Genomic DNA, 22,777 nt, shown 5'->3' with positions numbered 1-22,777 from the left:
GTGCATTGGCAGGCGGATTCTTAACCACTGCGCCAACCAGGGAAGCCCCTTGAGGATTGTTTTGTGACTCCTTTTAAGCTCAAGATACATAACAGCTAGCATTGATCTTAGTGCGTACCAATCAACAACCCGAGGAGGTAAAATACATTAATATTTTATCCATTCTATAGTTGGGGAAGCAAGACCCCAGAGAGGTTAGGTAACCCACTCGGAGTCACACTGCCGGCAACGGCGTAACTGAGATTCATCCCAAGAGAGGCCCAAACCCAAAGCCCACGCTGACCTAGCTCAGATACCATCTGACACAGACCTGTGTCTTTTGGTCCTTGCTGGCTACCCTAACCTCGTGCAATCCCCCCCCGCCCCCGCCCCCTTTTACACTCCAACACCATTTGCCTTCCCGCCTCAAACATCTCATTGAAATGGCACCAGCTCTTTCTTCCTGCCTGGGGACTGCCTTCCTCCACTTTTAACTCCTAAGCACACTTCAGTTCACAGCTAAAGCAGCACTTTCTCCCGTATCGTTTCCCCTATTACATCTTGTATTTGTCACCATTGAAGAACCAAGAGTGATACGTTATTAACCAGTCCGTACTTTATTCAGAGCTCCTTGTTTTTCCCTAATGTCCTTTTCCTGTTCGAGGATCCCACGTCACATTTAGTTATATCTCCTTAGGTTGCTCTGGGCTTTGAGCTTCTCACACTTTCCAGTTTTTGATGACAGTTTTGAAGATTGGTCTACTCCCTCAATTGGGATTTATCTTTCTCATGGTTAAAGAGGGGTGATGGGTTTTAGGGAGGAAGACCATACAGTGCCATTTTCATCACTCCTTATCAAAGGTCCATACTATCATCCTGACTTATCACTGATGTTGACCTTGGTCATGTGGCTCTAGGCAACATTCATCAGGTTTCTACAACTCTTTTCCTCCCCTTTCCATACCTTAACAAGACACGCATTAGTGGAGGTATAGGTCTAGGGCAGCCTGGGAGCACAATGGCCACCCTCCTGGCCTGGAACCCCACACCGGCACCTCATTGTCCCCATCCGCCTTCCTGAGGACAGGCATGTAGTGATAACCCACGCATAACATTACAAATCTTGGGTAAAGTTTGAATGGACAAATCCAGAGAATCCTACAAAGGAATCCTTGCTGTTTGTTGAAAGAGCTGCTCCTAGCATGAAAGTTGGACTGAGGCTCCTCCCACAACCCAGGCACAAATCAGCCCCCAGGGTGCTAGTCAGCACTGCAGTAACCACAGGGAAGTTTTGATGGGACAAAGCGGAGTACCTGGGCAATTTTCCCAGCCTGCACTGACTGCTCTGACAGCACCAGCGCCATCAGACTATGGAAATGTTTACAGCTGAAAGTTAACGGTCCTGGGCTGCACTGCCCCCATCTCAAACGCTCAGTAGACACGGAGGCCAGTGGCTGTCCCTGCAGACAGCACAGATGTAGGATAGTTCCACCGGTTGGCCCCACGTGACAGATGGACAACTGGACTCGCCTGGCTCACGTGAAGTCTTGGACCTCTGCCTCAACCCTGGATGACATTTGGAGGTGATACTTAACACTGTGTATTGGAGCGTCACCAATAGCCTCGCTCACCAGCACAGGGAGTCCATTCTAGCCTGAGCGGATGGAGAAAGACCATGGACACGCATGCACGATCACCACCATATCAAATTTATTATTCCAATGGCACTAATACAGCTGGAGGTGCTCATGGTGACACTGAACAGGATTTCCTGCCTTCTAGCTTCTGTCCAAAGAGAACATCTACCCGCTTGTTCCTTCCCCCTTTCCGGAGGAAAATCCACTACGGGCCATTTACCCAAATAAACCTCTTAATGCGTTTATTTTTAACTTTTTTTGGACATGTGGATTTCCCTCTTAAAAAAGGTTTCGGGTGTTCCATCTCCTCCCCCATCCCCAGCGGCCAGATAAGTCCCTGCTGTGAGGGCACTTCTGTTGCCTCTGAAATCTAGAAATAAATATCGAAAGAAACGGCATCAAGTGCTCATGTTGAGCGATGGCATGGAGTGGGCCCCGGAAACTCGTCAGGCAGAGCGTTACTGGGTCTGGACAGCCTCAAGGTGTCGTGGAGAATGTGGGGCTCTTGCTGTGGTCACCTGTCCCTGGGCGCAGGGGCTGCGCCGAGTCCCACCAGGCAGCAGGCTGCGGGGAAGCTGCCTACAACTTGTCCAGGAAGTTGTCCAGGGCCGGGATGCCTTCCTTCAGGCCTTTGCGCTTGCGCGTCTCTGCTACCACCTGGCTGGGGCGGCTGGTGCTGTCGAAGGGGTCACCGGGCAGGATCTGCCAGTGGTCGAACACACACTGGGGAAAGGCCTGGCCGCCCGTGTTGGACCTCAGGTCAGCGGTGAAGCCTGTAGGAGGCACAGAGACAGCACTCACAGGGAAGCCCAGGTGTGGTGCCTTACGGCTCCCTGGCCTCCGCCAGGAGGGGAAGGTGGGAACACAGGTCCACACCAGAGGATCACTGAGTCCAGACTACCTGACTCATGTCAGAAGTCAGGCCCATTATCCTATCCCTCACCCAAAGGCTCCCTCAAAGGTTACTGATTAACAAGTGAGGCAGGGCTAGCCCTTCCTGGGCCTCTGGTCTCCACCTGCTCCTTCTCAGGATGAACCAAGGCTCCAGTGCAGCTGCTCTGCAGGCTTTGCTTGTAAGATTTACAGGCCCAAGGACCTTCCCCCTAATTCAAGAGTCCAGAGGCCCAAATGAGAAACAGGGCACCTCCTCCTCAACTGCGATGCAGAAAGCAACAGCTCCCATCAGACCCACCCTGTGCCATGCACGAGAAAAAACTGGGCCCCTGGGACTTCCCTGGTGGCACAATGGTTAAGATTCCACGCTCCCAATGCAGGGGGCCCAGGTTCAATCCCCGGTCAGTAAACTAGAGAGCCCACATGAATGCCGCAACTAAGTTCACATGCCACAACTAAGGAGCAAGCCTACCGCAACTAAGACCCAGCACGACCAAATAAATATTAAAAAAGATAAAAGAACTGGGTCCCGTCCTAGACCAGATGGGCTGAATGTCTGCTGGGCTCCACCCCAAAGACAGCGGGCATCTGAGGACCACACCAGACTGGCACTCACCAAAGGACTCATTGACAGGCAGGTAGGCCTTCACAACAAACATGGGGGTGCCGGCCACCTGGGTCTCCTCAAAGACATGGCCCCGCTTCCTGTTCAGGACACCGTAGATACCACCAACCACTTGTTCCGGACACTGTCAGGCAAAGAAAGACTATTAGCAGCTGTTGGGCAGGATGGGACCGGGAGCAGCAGCTGGGAGGGCCAGGCCTCCCCACCTGGATCTCCACAAGGTAGATGGGCTCCATGAGCCGGGGCTGGGCGGTCAGCACGCTGGCGTACAGGCAGCGCCGGGCCGTGGGGATGATCTGGCCGCCCCCGCGGTGAATGGCGTCCGCGTGCAGTGTCACGTCGTGGACGTCGAAGCGCACGCCCCGCATGTTCTCCTCACACAGCGCCCCCTATGGAGGAAGGGGAACACCATCAAGAAACCGCCTCTACTGCAGCTCCTGAGAACAGGTCAGCCAGAACTGTCTGTGCCAGCTCCTCCAGGTCTCACCGACAGGGACCATCTCAGCCTCCCTAGGGTCCCCTTCCCAGGAGGCAGGACCACAGCCCCACCTTGCCAATAGGCAAACAAGGACAGGAGGACCCCCCAGTGACAAATCCACCAGAGCCGTGCCTGAGCGGCCCCTCACCTCCTTGGTGGCCCACTGGAAGCCAGCCACCACGCTGTCCTTGATCTCGTTGAGGTATTGCACGCCCTTGGTGATGTCAGTGAGGATGTTGGGGCCGGTGCCATCAGGGCCAAAGCACCAGATCTTGCGGGCCTCGGCCACGTCCCACTCGTACTTCTCGGCTAGGTAGCGGGCCCGCTGCTTGAGCTCCTGGCGGGAAGACACCTCGCCCTTGTCGATGTCCTCGGCCAGGCCGTCGGGGAAGGGCCGTGCCTTCATGTACAGCCTGTTGTGCTTGTTGGGGGACTTGGACAGGCAGAGCACATTAGACTCCTCACTGACAGTCTCTCGGTACGAGACAACTGGGTCGGATTTCTGCAAAAGGAGCAAGCAGGTCAGGTCAGGTGTGCCACAGGAACCAGACACCTGAGAGGCATCTTAACAGAAGGTCTTCCTAATAACGAGGCCCACTTAACAGTGGCAGTGGCACAGAAAGCAGAGCGCGTTTGATCTCACGGCACAGAGCCATGCATGTCTTCTGTGTAAACATGAGGTGTGCAGCTAGTCCCTTGTAGGAGGAAGCCCACTGCCAAGAGGGCTGGTGAAACAGTGAAACTCCACATATGCGGTATTAACGGGGAAAAAAATCTCAAAAGATACAAGTGCTAGGCCTAACCCCACACCCCAGCATATAAGTTTTCTAACATAGAGAACAATGGGGAAAAGCTGTCACCGTACATGAAAAAAGAAAATTTCATTCCTATAAGGAAAGAAACGAAAACACAGAAACTTTACAAGGAGAACCACACGTAAAGAAACCCAAATCCAGGTCTAAGAACAGACACAGATCTGCGCTCAGTTCTGTGGGGAAAAAAAGGGAGAGAATGGAAACCAGAACGCACCAGCTGGGCGTGGGGCCGGCTACGTAAGCCTCAGTGTCTGCACTTCCCAAGAGCTTTTTAAAAAATTTAAGAAGCAGACCGCTCAAACTCCAGCCTTGCCAACACATCTAAGCTGCTGGTGTCACGGACAGCACATATCACCTGGCAGTAACGGATGGAAGGACAGAGAACTGAGTGCCCCAGTCAATGGGCCCCTCAGAGCCCAACCTGGACCCAGGTCTGTGCTCTCCACCGGCCCCTCCATCCTGGGGACAGCGGGCCTCCGGTCACCAGAGCAGTGCCAGGCCTCACCTTGATGGGAATGCAGGCATGGTCCTCCTCCAGGTCCTTGAGGCAGATCTCCAGGTGCAGCTCCCCGGCACCCGCGATAATGTGCTCCCCGGACTCCTCAATGATGCACTGAAAAGGGCCACGTGTCAGCCTGAGCACAGACCCCGGGACAAATGTGGGAAACCCAAGGGCTTAGGGACAGGTGGAAAGCGGGCTCCAAGCTTCCCTCCAGATGGAAAAGGCAGACTCCCAAAATGGGGTTTTGAGGGGAAGATAGCAGGGTCCTCTTTACTCGTTTTCAACATTAACCTTCTGTAAGGACCCTCCGTGCACAACCAGCCTGTAAAGACCCAAGCAGCCTACGAAAGAAATTGGGTTCCTGGGTGGAAAACCACCACTTAAATTAAGGGCAGCACCTCTGCCAGGGCAGGTGTACCCAGCACAGCTGGTTTTCTCAACACGGAATCTCTACTTGTGTGAGAAGCCAACGGAATCTTTCCGGCTCAGCCACACCACATAAGGCAACAAACCCCTGGCGCAGGGGTCGCCTAAGGCCGGGGCGCACCCACCTGCACCATGGGGTCTGACTTGGCCAGCCGCTTCAGGCCCTCCACCAGCTTGGGCAGGTCGGCCGGGTTCTTGGCCTCCACGGCCACCCTGACAACAGGGCTCACACTGAACTTCATCACCCGCATGTTGTGGGCGTGCTCGAAGGTGGTGATGGTGCCTGTCTTCACCAGGAACTGGTCCACGCCCACCAGGCCCACGATGTTGCCACAAGGCACGTCCTCGATGGGCTCAACATAGCGGCCCATCATTAGGATCGTCCTGGGGGAGACAGAGAAGGCCACAATGCATTGGCACCAGGGTGGCAGATGACCAAACGGCCAAAAGACAAGCCTCCTTTGTCTTGGAGCCTGCGGCTGTCTTCCTGTCTGGAGGGACAGTGCCATCCCACCCTGGGCCAAGCCCTGAATCTATCTTGCGACCCAGGTCTCAGTGACAGCTCTGGCTCCTACACACCAGAACAGAGCCACCTGCTCATTAACACGTGCCCTGTGCAGGACTCTGCACCCTGACCCAGGCCGGACATGCGGGCCACGGGGAAACCAGCGGCACTCGTAGGTCGTAGTACAGTCAGGGCCCTGAGGAACTAGCAGGAATGGAGGCTGTCTTCCCATTACCCACACCTGAAGCAGCGACTGGGTGGCCACCCACCACGTGACATCTCTGGGGTCAGAGCCTGCTCTCTGGGTATTTTAAAATGTATGCTGCCACCATAATTTCAGCCTAACTGCTTCCCAACTCCAGGCTGTGTCTCACTGTGAATCCCTAGTGGGGAGGAGACACTATTTCCTGGTGGGCCTCCCCTGGCCAAGTCTACTTTCAGATAACCCTCACCCTTCCCCCTTCACTGGCCTGAGGGGCGGAAGGGAGGCTGCTGGGCACCCTCTGCCTCACAGAGCACCTCACCTCTGGATTGGCTTCAGGTATAGGTCTTCCTTCTTCCCGGGTGTGTAGTTGGGCCCCATGATCCTGACCTTCAGGCCGGTGGACACCAGCCCTGAGAAGACCCGGCCGAAGGCATAGAACCGACCTTTGTCAGAGGTCGGCACCATTTTGGAAATGTACATCATAAGAGGGCCTTTGGGATCACAGCTTTTAATGCCTGAGGAGAGAGAAAGTAACCCGCCACAGGGAAAACTGATTCCCTGGCAGCTCAGCTTTCCAGAATTCTGCAGCTCTGCCCAGCGTTCTAACCCCGGGGTGCAGGCACGCCCCACGTACCCATGGCGGCCTCGTCGTCTGGGGGCCCCTCGTACAGGAGCTCACAGCGGTACTTCTGGGCCGTCACAGGGGAGGGCAGGTGGATGGTAATCATCTGCAGCAAGGCATCCCCGGCAGGTAGCCAGCGGCGCATCACTGCCTAAAGGAAGGGATGTGAGAGAGGGGAAAAAAAATGACTTGAGAAAGAATCTAGAAGAGCAGTGTAAAACACCTGATGTCTCCTACCCACCTCTGCTGGTGACAGGGCTCCTGCTGGTGATACTTCTAATATAAGCCTGGGCCCAGTGTGGAGCCCTGACTGAGACCCTTACAGCCAGCTGTCTGATTACCTGAGAAAATGGCACTCAAGCTGGGATGGGGACTCACAGGATGGCCGCTCCACTCACCTTCAGAAGTGGTTTGCCTTCTTTGTCCTTATCTTCACTGTCCAACTTGATGTCCAGTTTTTCAATTAGTTTTGCCGTCTCCTCCTTCTTGAAATTCATGATTGCATCAAACACCTGACACCCAAGAGACATGGCAAAGTGGGTTTGGGAACATACTGGAAGCCTGAAGCTACCTGCTTCCTGCTCTGGAGCTTTAAAGGCCATCTTCGCTTACCGCCAAAGGCCTGACCCAATTAAGCAAATCACGGGGACACTTCTCAACAGATTAAAAAAACCCTTTTCTATTTTCAGACATTGAGCATACACTCACTAAACTCACAGGCTTGCAAAGCATAGACCCTCCTACCTCATCTCACCTGCTGCCTGGTCAGGGAGGCTGATGGTCCCCGATGCTGAAGCCCAGGGGTCGGGGAGACTTCCCTGTCAGGGTGGAACCCTGAGGGCGTTCTGACCTCATGCCGCCTCATCCTTGTCCCAGGAGCTGCCTCTGCAGCCTGGCCCTGCCTTGCCCCATGGCATCTTGCTACTGGCTGCAGCAGGCTGGGTATCAGATTCTCAGGGAGCCCAAGGACAGCCCTGGGGATGCCTACCTATCAAGCACACGTCAGCTCACCTTGAAGATGGGGTCCAGGATGAGCTGGCAGAATGTCCGCGGCAGCTTCTTGCCATCTGGGCTGTTAGCTGACTTGCTGAATTTGCCATTGGCTGGATCAAAGTACCTGTCAGAGAAGGCTCAACCCAAGTTAGGCAATCTGGGGGGATGTGGGTGTGAAGGACCCCATAGACACTTCAGCTGTGTCTCCAGCACTCACCGGTCTCCCCACAGCTTCTTCATCATGTCCTCCACCTTCTTGGCCCGCTCAGCAGGCCCCAGCTGGCCCTCGCCCTTGGCGGCAAACTTGGCCACGTACATCTCTGCAAACTGCTTCAGAGTGAAGGCCCAGCCGTGGAGACCAGACCCAAAGCCGACAGTACCAAGGACAGGGTCAATCTGAGAGGGCAGGAGAAAGCTGTGAGTTGGAACAGTTGGACACAAACCACATCTACGAAGTCCCCAAGCACCCCAGCCCTCAGACACTGGATTTCTTCAAGAGCCGTCAGGTCAAAGTGAAGAAATTTTAGTCATCATGTACAGGGTGCCCAGCTCTGCCCCCATCACGAGGGGGTGCGCGATGCCACAGGCACTGCCCCATGCCCCCGTTAGCAGGCTGAGCCGCTACCCCAAAGCCTCCACCGAAGTCCAACCTTCTTGCCATTCCAAGGTTCCCGGCAACCTCACCTTCCAACCTCCCAAGAATCCCCAGGAGGCCATGGCTTCACAACAGTGGTTTCCCAAGGGTAGCCCTCAAGGAGAAGACCACAACCCTTCCAGTCTGCATGAGGAAGGCTGCCCACCCGGTGGGAGAAGCGGGAGGGGGTACTAGGAACACAGCAGGAGATAGCAATCCGCCAAGGGACCCCGACTTCAGCAATCAGGCAATCCTACCATGATGTTGCCCATGGGGCCGCTCTCGCCCTCCCCATAGGTGGAGATGATGACGTTGACATTCTCCACGATGCGCTGGAAGGTCTGGTAGAGCTCCTCGGGCTCCAGCTGCAGCTCAAGCAGGGCCCGGTCCATCTTGTTCATCATCAGCACAGGCTTGATGCGCTCGGCAATGGCCTGGCGCAGCACCGTCTCTGTCTGCACGCACACGCCTGTGGACCAGCAGGGGATAAGGCGTCTCCGTCGGCCAAAGAGGGGACAGCCCCAGGTTCCCCGCCATCCGTGGGGAAGCCTGCTGCTTACCCGACACGCAGTCCACCACCACCAAGGCACCATCGGTGACACGGAGGGCGGCTGTCACCTCTGAGGAGAAGTCCACGTGCCCAGGGGAGTCAATGAGGTTGATGAGGAAGCCAGAGCCATCCTTGCTCTGCTTGATGAAGTTCAAGTCATTCTCTGAGAGCTCGTAGAAGAGGGAAATGGCCCTGAGAGATTGGGACAGGTTACCCAGATGGAAGCACACCTCAGCCTGGCTCCTAACCTGCTCCCACTAGCCCTCTGGTCCATCAGGTTCCTGCCCACAGGAGTCGGGGTGGATGCTCTTGATTCTGAAGTGAGGCTGCAATCCAGTAAAAAACCAGACAGATGCTGCAACCTGTCTCCTCCTCCTGCATTACTCATCTCTAGAGATGAACTGCAGACTTCCCACACAAGAGCTATCCTATCCAGGGACATTTACCTCTGCAGCACCCTCTGCTGGGAACCACCACCTCCCTGGTACAGGTGCAATGGTACCAGAGCCCACCTGGTTCCTCTCAAGCTCAACACACCTGATTTCAAAGAGCAGCTACACAATCAGGCAAGATCCAGAAACCCCAAAGACTACCTTTCACCCTTCCCTCCCTCAGAGCCCATGACCAAGGAGATGTTACCAGATGAAGACAACTGTTGTTACAGCCTTTTTTTTTGCGGGGGAGGGGAGTTTTCTCACCCTCTTAACATCTGGGGCCAGAAAACTCACAGGGGGCGACCACAGGCAAGGCAAGGCCTTTAGCAGTATCCTTGGATGCCAGCAGCACCCACCCAGCCTTCTCCAGACAATGCCAAGAGCCCCTTGGCCCCCCCCTCTCCAAATCCCCTTAATACCACCCCATCACTGTGCCTCTCCAACAGGAGACAAAGGTTCCCATCTCACTAGCTGAAGCCCCATTGTCCCTCACAGTCCAAAAACCCAGCCCCAACATGCTCATCTCCCCAGAAACCGGTCAGGAAAGGGCTGACTACTGTCTATCCTCCCTACCCACCGCCCAAGGACTCAAGAGTAAGCACCTCCCCCCTCCCTGTCCAGAGGGCGTTAAGGCTTTGCTCACGTCGACTTGATAGTGATGCAACGCTCCTGCTCGTCCTTCCGGGTGTCAGTGAAGCGGGTCTCCCCAGCCCGGGCGGAGGCGATGATACCCGCCTTGCACACCAGGGAGTCCGTCAGAGTGGACTTGCCATGGTCCACGTGGGCGATGACGGACATGTTTCGGATGTTGGCCTTCTTGTCCATGATGGCCCGGATCTGGTCTACTGTGAAGTTCACCTGGGCGGAGACGGGGGGGGGGGGGAGGCTCAGAATGGCCCCGCACTCCAGGAATGAGGCTTGGCACTGAGACCTTGATCAATAGACTGCTAGGCCATGGCCAGAGGGAGCTGGTCCTGGCGCTGCCTCAACTCCCACCCAGATCCCCCCTTTCTTTGTTGACACTCCTTTAAAAGTGCAATTCACCCCGTCCCTGAATAGCCAGACGCTGGTTGTTGTCACAACCCAGAGTGACAACCCAGAATGAGTACTGGGGACTAAGTCTCAAAGAGTGACAACAGATTTCCTTTATAGTATGCTGGCGTATCTGGGGTCCAGCTGAAGGTCCCCCCACCGTGTTGCCACTGGTTATACCCCCAGTCGTCCCCCAACCAAAGGGGCTCTTTAAAATCCAAGGTCACCTCTCGCTGTGCAGGGTGGGGGGGGGGTCAATCAGGTAGAGCCACGCACCCCGCCCCTGATTCTTAACTATGCCACCCCCGGTCGGGTGGGAGGCTTGCGCAGCCCTAACAGGCAGGAGCCTCCACCTCGTGGTTCTTGGAATCAGGTGTTCACAATTGGGAGTTACAGGAAGAACCAAGGTTACACAACGTCAGAAGACGAGACGCTTCTAAAGGTCTTACTCCTCTCCTTTTGCCATTTCCTTGCCGCCCCCGGCTCCCGACAGAAAATCGGACTCAAACTCCCAGCCCACGGGTTACATAAGGCGGCTCCCCTCTCCCCGCTCGCACCGCGGCACCCGCCATTACAGCATCTGCCACATCATCATACCCCCCGCCCCGCCTCCGCCCCAGCTTCAGCCGGGCCCGGGGTCCTGGAGGCGGCGGCGCCCCCGGAAGCGGAGCTCGGCTAGCAGTGCACCGCGCAGACATGGCGGCAGCCGCTTCCCCAGCCCCGGGCCCGCCGGCCCCGCCGCCGCCATGTCTCCTCTCCGTCAGGGAGGCCACAGCTCTCCAGGCCTGGTAGGGCCAGCCCTACGGAGGCCCCGCCGCCGATTCAGGCCGCCCGCTGAACAGCGCTGCTCACCATGGTGGCGGATGGCGGTGGATTCTCCCAGGTAGATCCGACTGTGGCTAGCCGCGCCGACGATGGCGGCGACGACGGCGGAAGAGAACGCTGACGTCAACACCCAAGCTTTTATAGGCCGACGCCGGTTGGGCGGGTCATCTGACCCCCGCTTCTGGGGCGGGGCGAAGCGACGCCCCGCGCAGGCGCATGAACGGCCTCCCACAGGGTAACCCTTAGGCGTCGGCGCCGCTGCTCTAATATAGAGGGTCTGCGTTCCACACTTGGATTTTCCCTGGGGCGTGGTCCGCCCGGTGCAGGGTGCACGCCTACCGGATGCAATACTTAGGTGCAAAACGCGAAGAGCCGTTTTAGCTGAGAATATTAACCACATCATAGCAACTATATCAGTCTGCAAAGTGCCAAGCACTCCTATTAAAAGCAGATTACAATATTAATAGGGTCTGTAGATTGCACCAAGGTTAACTTCCTCCGTTTGATGTTAGGTAAGATGACAGTACAGGGCTTAAGAGTACTAGGGACCTCTCAGTACCATTTTTGCAACTACCTATTTACAAGAAAAAAAAAGCTTTTTTAAAGGCAGGTATTAATCACTCATTTATTCCACAAAGACAGATTGAGCGTCTACTATACCAGGCACTGCTATAGGTGTTGTGGATATACCAGTGAACAAAACACCTTATTAGCTCCACCACTTTAAGTGTTCTTACAGTAGATACTCGTATTTTTCTATTCTTCAGTTTCCTTTTCTGCGCAGTGGGGTCATCAGTACGACCTCACTGGGGGAGAGTAAAATTCACTAAATATATGTACAGGGATTAGCTCCGTGCCTGACACAGTTCTCAATACACGTCAGCTATTTTAATTAGCTATCATTACTATTAATAAAACACATTTCAGGTACTGGTTTGCCCTGTCGCAAGCACGGGGGCTAAGCGCTTTTCTACATGCGCAATCTCATTTTCTACTTCATTTTCTCTCCAGGGGGAGGCGCAGGAAGACTATTTTGCATTTGTGTCCTAATATGACCCTAAGAAACAGCTGTATATATCAGATCTTCGGCTCAAGAGAACGAATTGGCATTGAATTCAGTATTTTTATTCTTGGTAAAGAGCCCAGCTCAATGCCTGGTACACAGTAGGCGTTCATAAGTATTTCTTGCATCAATTAATGATATTCTCATTAGCGTAAATAAACCCCTTTCAGTAAATCTTCCCCTAAACTCACTCTGTCAAAAAGAGGGGGACTGCAGTGCTTTCCCTGAGCTGGGAGAAGGGGAGACGTGTGTCTGTAAAAAGCCATGCAAGTTCGGGTCTGGACTCTAAAATAAGCCTAAGCACTCCTCTCTCCGCAAAGGCTTTGCGCGTTTTGCTTTGTAAAGCGCGATCACAGCCCTGATTTCGTTTAATCGAAGACTGCCATCACTATCCCGCGTTTAACCCAGGGGGAAACTGAGGCAGGAAGGAGCTGCTCCAGAAATATCTACCGAACGACCGAGGCTCGGAGCCGCAGAGTGGCAGGCAGCAGACGTCAATGCCCGAGCTCAATCCCGTATCTTTAACACCTGCGCCTGTGTTCCTGACACGTTATGTTAATTTTACAAGGCTAGCGCATGCGCCGTTCGAGGGACGCGATTTCAGCAGATGGGTATCCAGTTTCCCATTCTTTTTTTCTTTCTTTTTTTTTTTTTTTTTGTGGTACGTGGGCCTCTCACTGTTGTGGCCTCTCTTGTTGCGGAGCACAGGCTCCGGACGCGCAGGCTCAGTGGCCATGGCTCACGGGCCCAGCCGCTCCGCAGCATGTGGGATCTTCCCGGACAGGAGCACGAACCCGTGTCCCCTGCATCGGCAGGCGGACTCCCAACCACTGCGCCACCAGGGAAGCCCCAGTTTCCCATTCTTAATAAATGATTTATCTTCATTTTATAAAAATGTTTAAGTGCACTCAGCATTCACTGCTGGGCTCCGTCTTAGGCACTTCACAGCACTCGCAAATTGGAACATTTCAGAGATTAAAAGCAAAAGTTTTCTCGTTAAGAGGGTTGAATTTGCTCGCAAGTGAATAGATTGCTTATTGAGAAATTTTAACTTCATGTAAATTAAAGAAGCCGGGGAGAGTTTAAGGGGAATGGGGAAATTTAAGACATTCCCTCCCCTCTGTAACCCTCCATGAAGAGGTATTCCACCCCACAGCTGCAGGGATGGCGCCAGATGTTGGCAGGGGACAATTCCCCACCGCCACCCCCAGACCCAGAAGCCTGGGGGAGGAGCAGGGCTTCAGCACAGAGCAAAAGCAGACAGCCAGGCTCAGGGTCTGCAGTAATAAATACAGTTGAGGGTAAAGGGCGGGGAAGAAGCACGAAAAAAAGCAACCGCTGCAGAAAAGCTCTGATGCGCGTGCGCTCGCTGCGGCGCGGGGCGGACACGGAGGTCCCGGCAGCGGCTCCTGCTGACCAGAGGCCGCCACTGCACGCCCCTTGCATCTGCCTTTTGATGCCGTTGAGCGCGTATTGGATACCCATCACTACCCTTTAAATCAATTAATTCACGGGACTTCCCTGGTGGCCCAGTGGGTTGGACTCCGTGCTCCCAATAGAGGGGGGCCGGGTTCGATCCCTGGTCGCGGAGCTGTATCCCGCATGCATGCCACAACTAAGAGTCCACACACACTGCAACTAAAGATCCTGCATGCTGCAATGAAGATCCCATGGGCCGCAACTAAGACCCAGTGAAGCCTAAATATTAAAATATAATAATAATAAACCAATTAATTCACGTAACCCTCCCCACACCCTGGGCTTTGTGTGGGCTCATTTATGCAGGAGCAAACTGAGGCTCAGAGAAGTTAAGTGATTTCCCCAAGGTCACACAGCTAATAAGGGCAGAACCAAGTGACTTAAAAAGGCATGGTTTAATGGTCCATCCATACGCTGGAATATTACTCAGCCTTAAAAAGGAAGGAAATTCTTCTCTCTTTTTTTGGCATTTTTATTATTTTTTTTTGAATTTTATTTTATTTATTTTTTTATACAGCAGGTTCTTATTAGTTATCTATTTTATACGTATTAGTGTATATATGTCAACCCCAATCTCCCAATTCATCCCACCACCACCACCCCCCCGCCACTTTCCCCCCTTGGTGTCCATATGTTTGTTCTCTACATCTGTGTCTCTATTTCTGCCCTGCAAACTGGTTCATCTGTACCATTTTTCTAGGTTCCACATATATGTGTTAATATACGATATTTGTTTTTCTCTTTCTGACTTACTTCACTCTGTATGACAGTCTCTATATCCATCCACGTCTCTACAAATGGCCCAATTTTGTTCCAAAAAGGAAGGAAATTCTGACACAGGCTACAACATGGATAAAATGGTATGCTCAGTGAAATAAGCTGGACACAGAAGCACAAATATTGGGGAATTCCCTTGCAGTCCAGTGGTTAGGACTCTGCGCTTTCACCACTGAGGGCCCAGGTTTCATCCCTGGTCAGGGAACTAAGATCCCACAAGCTGCTTGGTGTGGCCAAAAAAAAGAACAGATATTGTATAATTCTACCTATATAAGGTCCCTAAAGGAGTCAAATCCAAGGGACAGAAAGTAAAGTGGTGGAGGTCAGGGTCTGGGGGAGGGATAGTCAGTGTTTAATGGGGCAGAGTTTCCGTTTGGAAAAATGGAAAAGTCCTGGAGCTGGATGGTGGGGATGACTGCACAACAATGTGAGCGTACTTAATACACTAAACTGTACACTCAAAAACGATTAAAAAGGTCAATTTTATGTTATGTATATTTTACCACAATTAAAAAAAAAAAAAAAAGCATGGTTTAGTCAGGGAGCAACTTCACTCCACTACTACTTCCTGGATGGATTTCAGATTTGGTTGATCTGAAGCCAGAAATCATGAGTTTAGATTCTGCCCTCACTGCCTGTGCGAACTTGGGCAAGTTACATAATCTCTCTGAGCCTCAGGATTCTTCATGTAAAATGTTGAATAATAACAGAACCTATTCTATTATGGGGCTCTTGTGAGACTTAAAGAAGTTAATATACAGTACCTAGCACAGTGCCTGGCATACATTAAGCCCCGTTGAAGAGTTTGCTCCTGTTATGGGCTAAATTGTGCCCCTCCCCCAAACATATATATTAAAGTCTTAACCCCCCAGTACCTCAGAATGTGACTTTATTTAGAGACAGGGGTTTTGGTGTTTTTTTTTGGCAGTGCGTGGGCCTCTCACTGTTGGGGCCTCACCCGTTGCAGAGCACAGGCTCCGGACGTGCAGGCTCAGCGGCCATGGCTCACGGGCCCAGCTGCTCTGCGGCATGTGGGATCTTCCTGGACCGGGGCACGAACCCATGTCCCCTGCATCGGCAGGCGGACTCTCAACCACTGCGCCACCAGGGAAGCCCTAGAGACAGGGTTTGAAAGAAGCAATTAAGTTAAAGTGAGGTCTTTAGGGTGGGCCCTAATTTAATATGACACCAGTCATATTGGTGAGATTGGGAAAAGACAGGCCCAGAGGGATGACCATCTGATGACACAGGAAGAAGGCGCCGTCTGCAGGCCAAGGAGAGAGGCCTCAGCAGAAACCAACCCTGCCGACACCTGGATCTGGGGCTTCTGACCTCCAGAACTGTGAATAAATTTGATGTTTATTTACCCATTCTGTGGCATTTTGTTGTGGCCTCCCCAGCAAACTAAAACAGCCGCCACTGTGAGATAGAAACACCAGATTTTATATATTGCAACCATTCCTTCTAGAGCATTTATTAGCACTTACTACCTGCTGCATTGAGGAGAGCGAGGTACTCTCCTCAGGCACAAAATTTAAGGGGAGGGGAGCTCCAAAAAACTCAGTCCTGATGGTTTTGTTGTTTGTTTTTTTTTTGACCACACCACGAGGTATGTGGGATCTTAGTTCCCCAACCAAGGATAGAACCTGTGCCCCCTGTAGTGGAAGCGCAGAGTCTTAACCACTGGACTGACGGGGAAGTCCCCGATGATTATATTTTAGTATCACCTTTTAAACTTCAAATAAACGCAAAAAAAGTCCATGATGAGCAAAGCATCCAAATTTTAAAGAAAGATAGGACCAGGGACTTCCCTGGTGGCACAGTGGTTAAGAATCTGCCTGCCAATGCAGGGGACATGGGTTCGAGCCCTGGTCCGGGAAGATTCCACATGCCATGGAGCAACTAAGCCTGCGCGCCTAGAGCCCACGCACCGCAAGGAGAGAAGCCACCGCAATGAGAAGCCCACGCACCACGTTTGCAGCAACTAGAGAAAGCCCGCGCAGCTACGAGGACCCAAAGCAGCCAAAAATAATTAATTAATTTAAAAAATGAAAGACAGGAGCAGTATTATTGATATCTCCTTTTCTCTCAGGGTCCAGGATAACTGCACACAGCTCAGGGTTAGGTAGTCCCACTACATGCCCTAGGGATGTTCTGTAGCATGGAATGTTCTGGAATAGCCTTAGGAAGGGGTGTACTGCTTCTCTGGATGGTTGAACAGCTGAGTTTAGGGAGGTCTGGTGGGGCTGCATGGTGGGAATGGGTGGTTCATTGTTGATCCCTAAGATCACTGAACTGTGCAGAGGTCTCACGGAGGAGATGGATTTGCTGGCCTTTTCAGAAGGTTCTCACTGTTCAGATCCAGTTTACAGAGGCTAAAACTGAGACTCTTAGAGGGTAAGTGAAGGTGGGTCTGTTCCTGACTCCACCTCCTGTGAGGGCTCCCAGCAGGTCCACAGGGACTCACTGGGAGCCCTAGGCAAACTGTTTTGCATTTCTTTGTAATCTGCCCCAGGGACCTCAGGCTGAGGGACTTTCCACCCACCCCACCCTTCCCAGCCTGCAAACACACCCATCAGCTTTGCAGCCCAGCTCAACCTTTTTGCTTGGAATTCCTCACATCCCTCCAGTCTCGGCCTTCATTGGTCTAGCAAATGTTTTCCTGGGAGCCTGTGAGAGGAAAAAAAGAATCCCTGCCCTCAAGGAGCTGACCCTCTGGTGAAGGAAATAGTCAATCAAATATCTGCACAAATGGAAGCTTTCAAATTGTGCCAGGAAGGAGAAAGAGAAGGAGCAAAGGAGAGGATAGAACAGGGAGGGCTATGATCTAGCCTAGGGGATCCCAGAGGGCTGCCTGGAGGAGGTGATTCCTTAACTGTTACCTGAAAGATGACCAAAAGTGGAGATGGCATTCCAGGGAGAGGGAGCAGCAGATACAAAGACCCTGAGGTGGGAGGCACAGTGAAGAAACAGTGTGACTCTGAGTGTAAAAAGAGCAGAGGAGGGCTTCCCTGGTGGCGCAGTGGTTGAGAGTCCACCTGCCGATGCAGGGGACACGGGTTCGTGCCCCGGTCCGGGAAGATCCCACATGCTGAGGAGCAGCCGGGCCGTGAGCCATGGCCGCTGAACCTGCGTGTCCAGAGCCTGTGCTCCGCAATGGGAGAGGCCACAACAGTGAGAGTCCCGCGTACTGCAAATAAAAAAAAATAAAAAAAAAATTAAAAAAAAAAGAAAAGAGCAGAGGAGGTACTTCCCTGATGGTCCAGTGGTTAAGATTCCGTGCTTGCACTACAGGGGGTGAGGGTTCGATCCCTGATCAGGAAACTAAGATCCGGCTTGCCGCGCAGCACCGTCAGAAGAAAAATAAAAAGCAGAGCGGGCTGCTTTAGATGGACCAGTCAAGGCATGACTGAGACAAATGTTGGCTCGTTTTTTCTAAAAGGGCCAAAGTAGAAAACATTTTGGCTTTTCCAGCCAGACAGTTTCGATCACAGCTACACAGCTCTGCACGTAGCAGCCACAGATGACACATACTCAAATGGGCATGGCTGTGCTCCAATAAAACTTTATTTATGGGCTCTAAAATTTGAATGTCATACAATTTTCATGTGACATGAACTATGATTCTTCTTTTGATTCCCCTCCGGGACTTCCCTGGTGGTGCAGTGGTTAAGAATCTGCCTGCCAATGCAGGGGACAGGGGTTCGATCCCTGCTCTGGGAAGATCCCACATGCTGCGGAGCAACTAAGCCCGTGTGCCACAACTACTGAGCCCATGTGCCACAACTACTGAAGCCTGCACGCCTAGAGCCTGTGCTCCACAACAAGAGAAGCCACCACAACGAGAAGCCCGCGCACCACAACGAAGGGTAAACCCTGCTCGCCGCAACTAGAGAAAGCCTGCGCGCAGCAATGAAGACCCAACGCAGCCAAAAAAAATAAATAAATAACAAATAAATAATTTTTTTGAAAATGTAAAAACCATCTTAGCTCACTGGGGCACACAAAAAGGCAGTAGAGGGGGATACGGCCCCTGGGCCTTAGTTTCAGACCACCCCACCACCCTGCCCGGCTCTAGGAGAAGGGTGGCTCTATAATTTATCATCTAAATAAGAACACTTTATATTTGCAAAGTTGCGATGGAATTTTTTTAATTGAAGTATAGTTAATTTACAATGTGTTTGTTTCAGGTGTACAGCAAAGTGATTGTTACATATATATATGTGTGTGTGTATCTGTATATAGGTATATGTGTATGTATATATATATATATATATATATATATATATATGTATTCTTTTTCAGATTCTTTTCCACTACAGGTTATTATAAGATATTACATATAGTTCCATGTGCTCTACAATAGGTCCTTATTGATCATCTCTTTCATATATAGTACTGTGTAACTGTTAATCCCAAACTCCTAATTTATCCCTCCCCTCCCCCTTTCCCCTTTGGTAACCGTAAGTTTGTTTTCTCAGTCTGAAGCTGTGATTGAAGTTTAACCAAAATACAGAAACGGCATAAATCAAACATATAAAATCTGATGCCTTTCACAAAGTAAACACATGCCAGTAGCCAATATGAAAATCAAGATACAGAATGACCAGCCCTCAGAAACCCCAGAAATCCCCTGTCTCTTCCAGTCACTACCCAAAGATACCCAGCATCCTGTCTTCCAACAACACAAACTGGGGAGGGGGGCTATTTTTGAATTTCATACACCTTGAATCATGCAGCATGGCCTTTTTTTGTTTTTAACTCTTATTCCTTATTTGTTTATTTTTATTTACATTTTGGCTGCGTTGGGTCTTAGCTGCGGCATGCGGGATCTTTCATTGCAGCATGTGGGCTTCTCACTAGTTGTGGTGTGTGAGCTCAGTAGTTACCGCGCACGGGCTTAGCTGCTCTGAGGCATGTGGGATCTTAGTTCTCCGACCAAGGATTGAACCCATGTCCCCTGCATTGCAAGATGGATTCTTAACCACTGGACCACCAGGGAAGTCACAGCAGCATGGTCTCTTTTGAACCCAGCTTCTTGCACTCAACATTCATACGAAGGTTTACCCATGTTGGGGATGACTGAACTTCACCTGTTCTCACTGCTCCATTCTCTTTCTGAGACGCTGGCACAATTTACTTATCCGTTTCACTGTTGGTGCGCATTTCGGTTGTTTCCAGCTTGGGCTGGTTATGACTAATGCGGCTATGGAACATTCTAGCACGTGTCCTGGCAGCATTTCTGTTGGGTACATACATAGGAGTGGGAATGCTGAGTCATACACTGTGCCTGATCCCAGCTTGAGTGGATGTAGGCATTCACCAAATTGCAAATCAGGATGGGTTTGAAAGCAAAAGGGACACTAATTGATTTACACCAGAATGATGGTTGTAAACCAAGCTTATCCCAGGCCCCTGGGATGTGTGGTCCCCCAGGGTATAGGGGAGCATATGAGTGAAGAACCCCAATGAGCAGAACTCTGATACCTCCCGTGCCTGATGTAAGCCTCATTTGTAAAATGGAATGGGTAATCCTCACCCTCCAGCACAGGGTCACACCCAGGAGTGATTTTGCCCTCAGGGGACGCTGGGCCCTGTCTGGGGACCTTGGTAATTATCACAGCTGGGGGGGGAGGGAGGCTGCTCCATACCCCACAGTGCCCAGGACAGCCCCCCAGACAATGATCTGGCCACAATGTCCACAGTGCCAAGGTTGAGAAAAACCCTATATTTGGTTATTTACAACATGGTCTAAATTTTTCGAGTGCAGATAGTACTCATTCATCCAACACATACTTAGTGAGCACCTCCTGTCTTCCCGACATTGAGTGAGGTTCTGGGGACACAGAACAAGCATCCCTGTCCTGAGGGGCTTATAGTTTAGTGAGAGATGGCAGGGAGGACAGTAAATAAATATGTGATATGTCAGATGGTGAGAAGTGCCATGGAGAGAAGTGAAATAGCATTAGGGAACGCTGTACTGGGGGCGGATGGTAGCAAACACTTTATATGTATAAGGAGATATCAGAGCAGAGCCCTGAAGAATATCAGGGAGGGGGCAATTGTGGGTGTCTGGGGGAAGGGCATTCCAGGTGGAAGAAACAGCTTGGGCAAAGGCCCTGGGGCAGCACCATGCTTGGCATATTGAAGGAACAGCTAGGAGTTGACTGAAGCAGAATGAGTGAAGGGGAGAGAGAGAGGAGGGAGGTGAAGATGGGGGGTGGGCAGGGCCTTGTGGTACACAGGGAAGATTTGGGCTTTTACCCTGAGGGAAGTAGGATCGCAGAAGGGCTGGAGGGCTGTGGGCAGAGGAGTGGCAGGACCTGACTCAGGTACTCGGGGGCGCCCTCTAGTGGTTTCTGTGGGGAGGACAGACCATGGTGGGGGAGGGGCTGCAGGAGGGAGGCATGGCCTTGGGGATTGTGCTGGTCCAGGAGAAAGATGGTGGGGGCGGGCTTCCCTGGTGGTGCAGTGGTTGAGAATCTGCCTGCCAATGCAGGGGACAGGGGTTCGAGCCCTGGTCTGGGAAGATCCCACATGCCGCAGAGCAACGGGGCCTGTGAGCCACAACTACTGAGCCTGCGCGTCTGTGCTCTGCAACAAGAGAGGCCGTGATAGTGAGAGGCCCGCGCACCGCTTTGAAGAGTGGCCCCTGCTTGCACAGAAACGAAGACCCAACACAGCCAAAAAAGTTAAAATATACATATCTAAAAAAAGATGGCGGAGGCTGAGGAATGGAAAAATAAAATGTGGTCCATTCACACAGTGGAATATTATCAAGCCATAAAAAGGAGTGAAGCACTGACACTCGCTACAACGTGGATGACCCCTGAATACACAACACTCAGTGAGAGAAGCCAGACACAAAAAGCCACGTAGTGTGTGATTCCGTTTATCCACAGAGACAGAAAGTGGGTTAGTGGTTGTCAGGGCCTAGGGGACAGGGGAGTGACTGCTAATGGGGACAGGGTTTCTTTCTGGGGTAATAGAAATGCTTTACAATTAGAGCACAGTGATATTAAAACTCATTAAACTGTACATTTAAAACAAACCCGGTGGACTTCCCTCGTGGCGCAGTAGTTAAGAATCCGCCTGCCAATGCAAGGGACACACGGGTTCAAGCCCTGGTCCAGGAAGATCCCATATGCTGCGAAGCAACTAAGCCCGTGCACCATAACTACTGAGCCTGTGCACCACAACTACTGAAGCCCGCACACCTAGAGCCCCTGCTCTGCAACAAGAGAAGCCACCGTAATGAGAAGCCTGCGTACCGCAAAGAAGAGTAGCCCTCACTCGCCACAACTAGAGAAAGCCTGCGCAGCAACGAAGACCCAACGCAGCCAAAAATAAATAAATAAATTTATGAAATAAATAAATAAATAAATAAAATAAAACAAACCTGTTGACTCTGTCCATTTCACCCCATCCCCCCTGGCCCCCACCCTGGTCCAGGACCCCATCATCAGTTGCCTGGGTGACTGCACCAGCCTCCTCCCTGGCCTCCTGCCTCTGCTATTATTCCCCACCAGCCATTTTCCACAGCTGCCAGGGGGATCTTTGTAAATACAAATCCTATCTTATCCTGGGTTAATTAATTTTAATTTGGTTAATTTTAATTTTTTTTTTTTTGGCCATGCCACACGGCATGCAGGATCTTAGTTCCCCAACCACGGATTTAACCTGTGCCCCCTGCAGTGGAAGCATGGAGTCTTAACCACTGGACCACCAGGGAAGTCCCACTGGTTAATTTTATGTGTCCGCTTGGTTGAGCCACGGTGCCCAGATATTTGGTCAAACATTATTCTGGCTGTTTCTGTGAGGTGTTTTCAGATGAGATTGATATTTTAAATCAGTGGACTGTTAAGTAAAGCAGATTCCCCTCCCTAATGTGGGTAGGCCTTATCCAATCAGTTGAAGGTCTGACTAGCACAAAAAGATTGATCTTAAGCAGGAATTCTGCCAGGAGACAGCCTTCAGACTTGAGCTGTGACTTCAACTCTTCCCTGGGTTTGAATATTCAAGGGCAATTTCAATGTACTTGTTTCCCTAGGTGACATTGGCAAGTCATGTAACCACTCAAGACCTCAGTTTTCTCATCTGTAAATTGGACCTAACAATGGGACCTATTTCATGGGGTTGGTGTGAGGATGAAATGGTAGCACATGTTAAGTGCTTAAAACAAGGCTTGGGACTCCTCTGGCAGTCCAGTGGTTAAGACCCATGTTTCCAATGCAAGGGATCGAACCCTGGTCGGGGAACTAGGATCCTACATGCCGTGCAGCCTGCAGCGCGGCCAAGAAAA

General features: G+C 51.7%; 1 protein-coding gene and 1 non-coding gene across 2 annotated transcripts; both read right to left on the bottom strand.

Annotated features, from left to right (window-relative positions):
* Positions 1 to 1,667: 1,667 nt before the first annotated feature.
* On the bottom strand, positions 1,668 to 11,286 carry EEF2 (eukaryotic translation elongation factor 2). Its single transcript, XM_060094587.1, has 15 exons — positions 11,184 to 11,286; positions 9,943 to 10,157; positions 8,876 to 9,057; positions 8,573 to 8,784; positions 7,899 to 8,077; positions 7,700 to 7,805; positions 7,087 to 7,200; positions 6,701 to 6,839; positions 6,386 to 6,581; positions 5,482 to 5,740; positions 4,934 to 5,041; positions 3,762 to 4,115; positions 3,342 to 3,524; positions 3,127 to 3,259; positions 1,668 to 2,389 (listed from the first exon to the last, which is right to left on the bottom strand). Exons 1-15 carry the CDS (start codon positions 11,184 to 11,186, stop codon positions 2,196 to 2,198), a joined length of 2,577 nt encoding a protein of 858 aa, XP_059950570.1. The 5' UTR covers positions 11,187 to 11,286; the 3' UTR covers positions 1,668 to 2,195.
* Positions 8,155 to 8,219, bottom strand: LOC132487294 (small nucleolar RNA SNORD37). Its single transcript, XR_009531582.1, has one exon. It is a non-coding gene; the product is annotated as a small nucleolar RNA SNORD37 (small nucleolar RNA).
* Positions 11,287 to 22,777: the final 11,491 nt, after the last annotated feature.

Source organism: Mesoplodon densirostris, chromosome 3 (genome assembly GCF_025265405.1).
Source record: "Mesoplodon densirostris isolate mMesDen1 chromosome 3, mMesDen1 primary haplotype, whole genome shotgun sequence".
Lineage (NCBI taxonomy): Eukaryota > Metazoa > Chordata > Mammalia > Artiodactyla > Ziphiidae > Mesoplodon > Mesoplodon densirostris.
Note: the sequence above shows the minus strand (reverse complement) of the source record. Positions and strands in the feature narration are given on the sequence as shown.

Bases quoted from the DNA above. Each gene is read 5' to 3' on its own strand.
- EEF2 (XM_060094587.1), bottom strand. The intron at 7,806-7,898 runs GTGAGTGCTGGA...CTTCTCTGACAG, and splicing joins AAGAAGCTGTGGGGAGACCG to GTACTTTGATCCAGCCAATG. The intron at 7,201-7,699 runs GTGAGCTGACGT...CTTGGGTGTCAG, and splicing joins TCCTGGACCCCATCTTCAAG to GTGTTTGATGCAATCATGAA.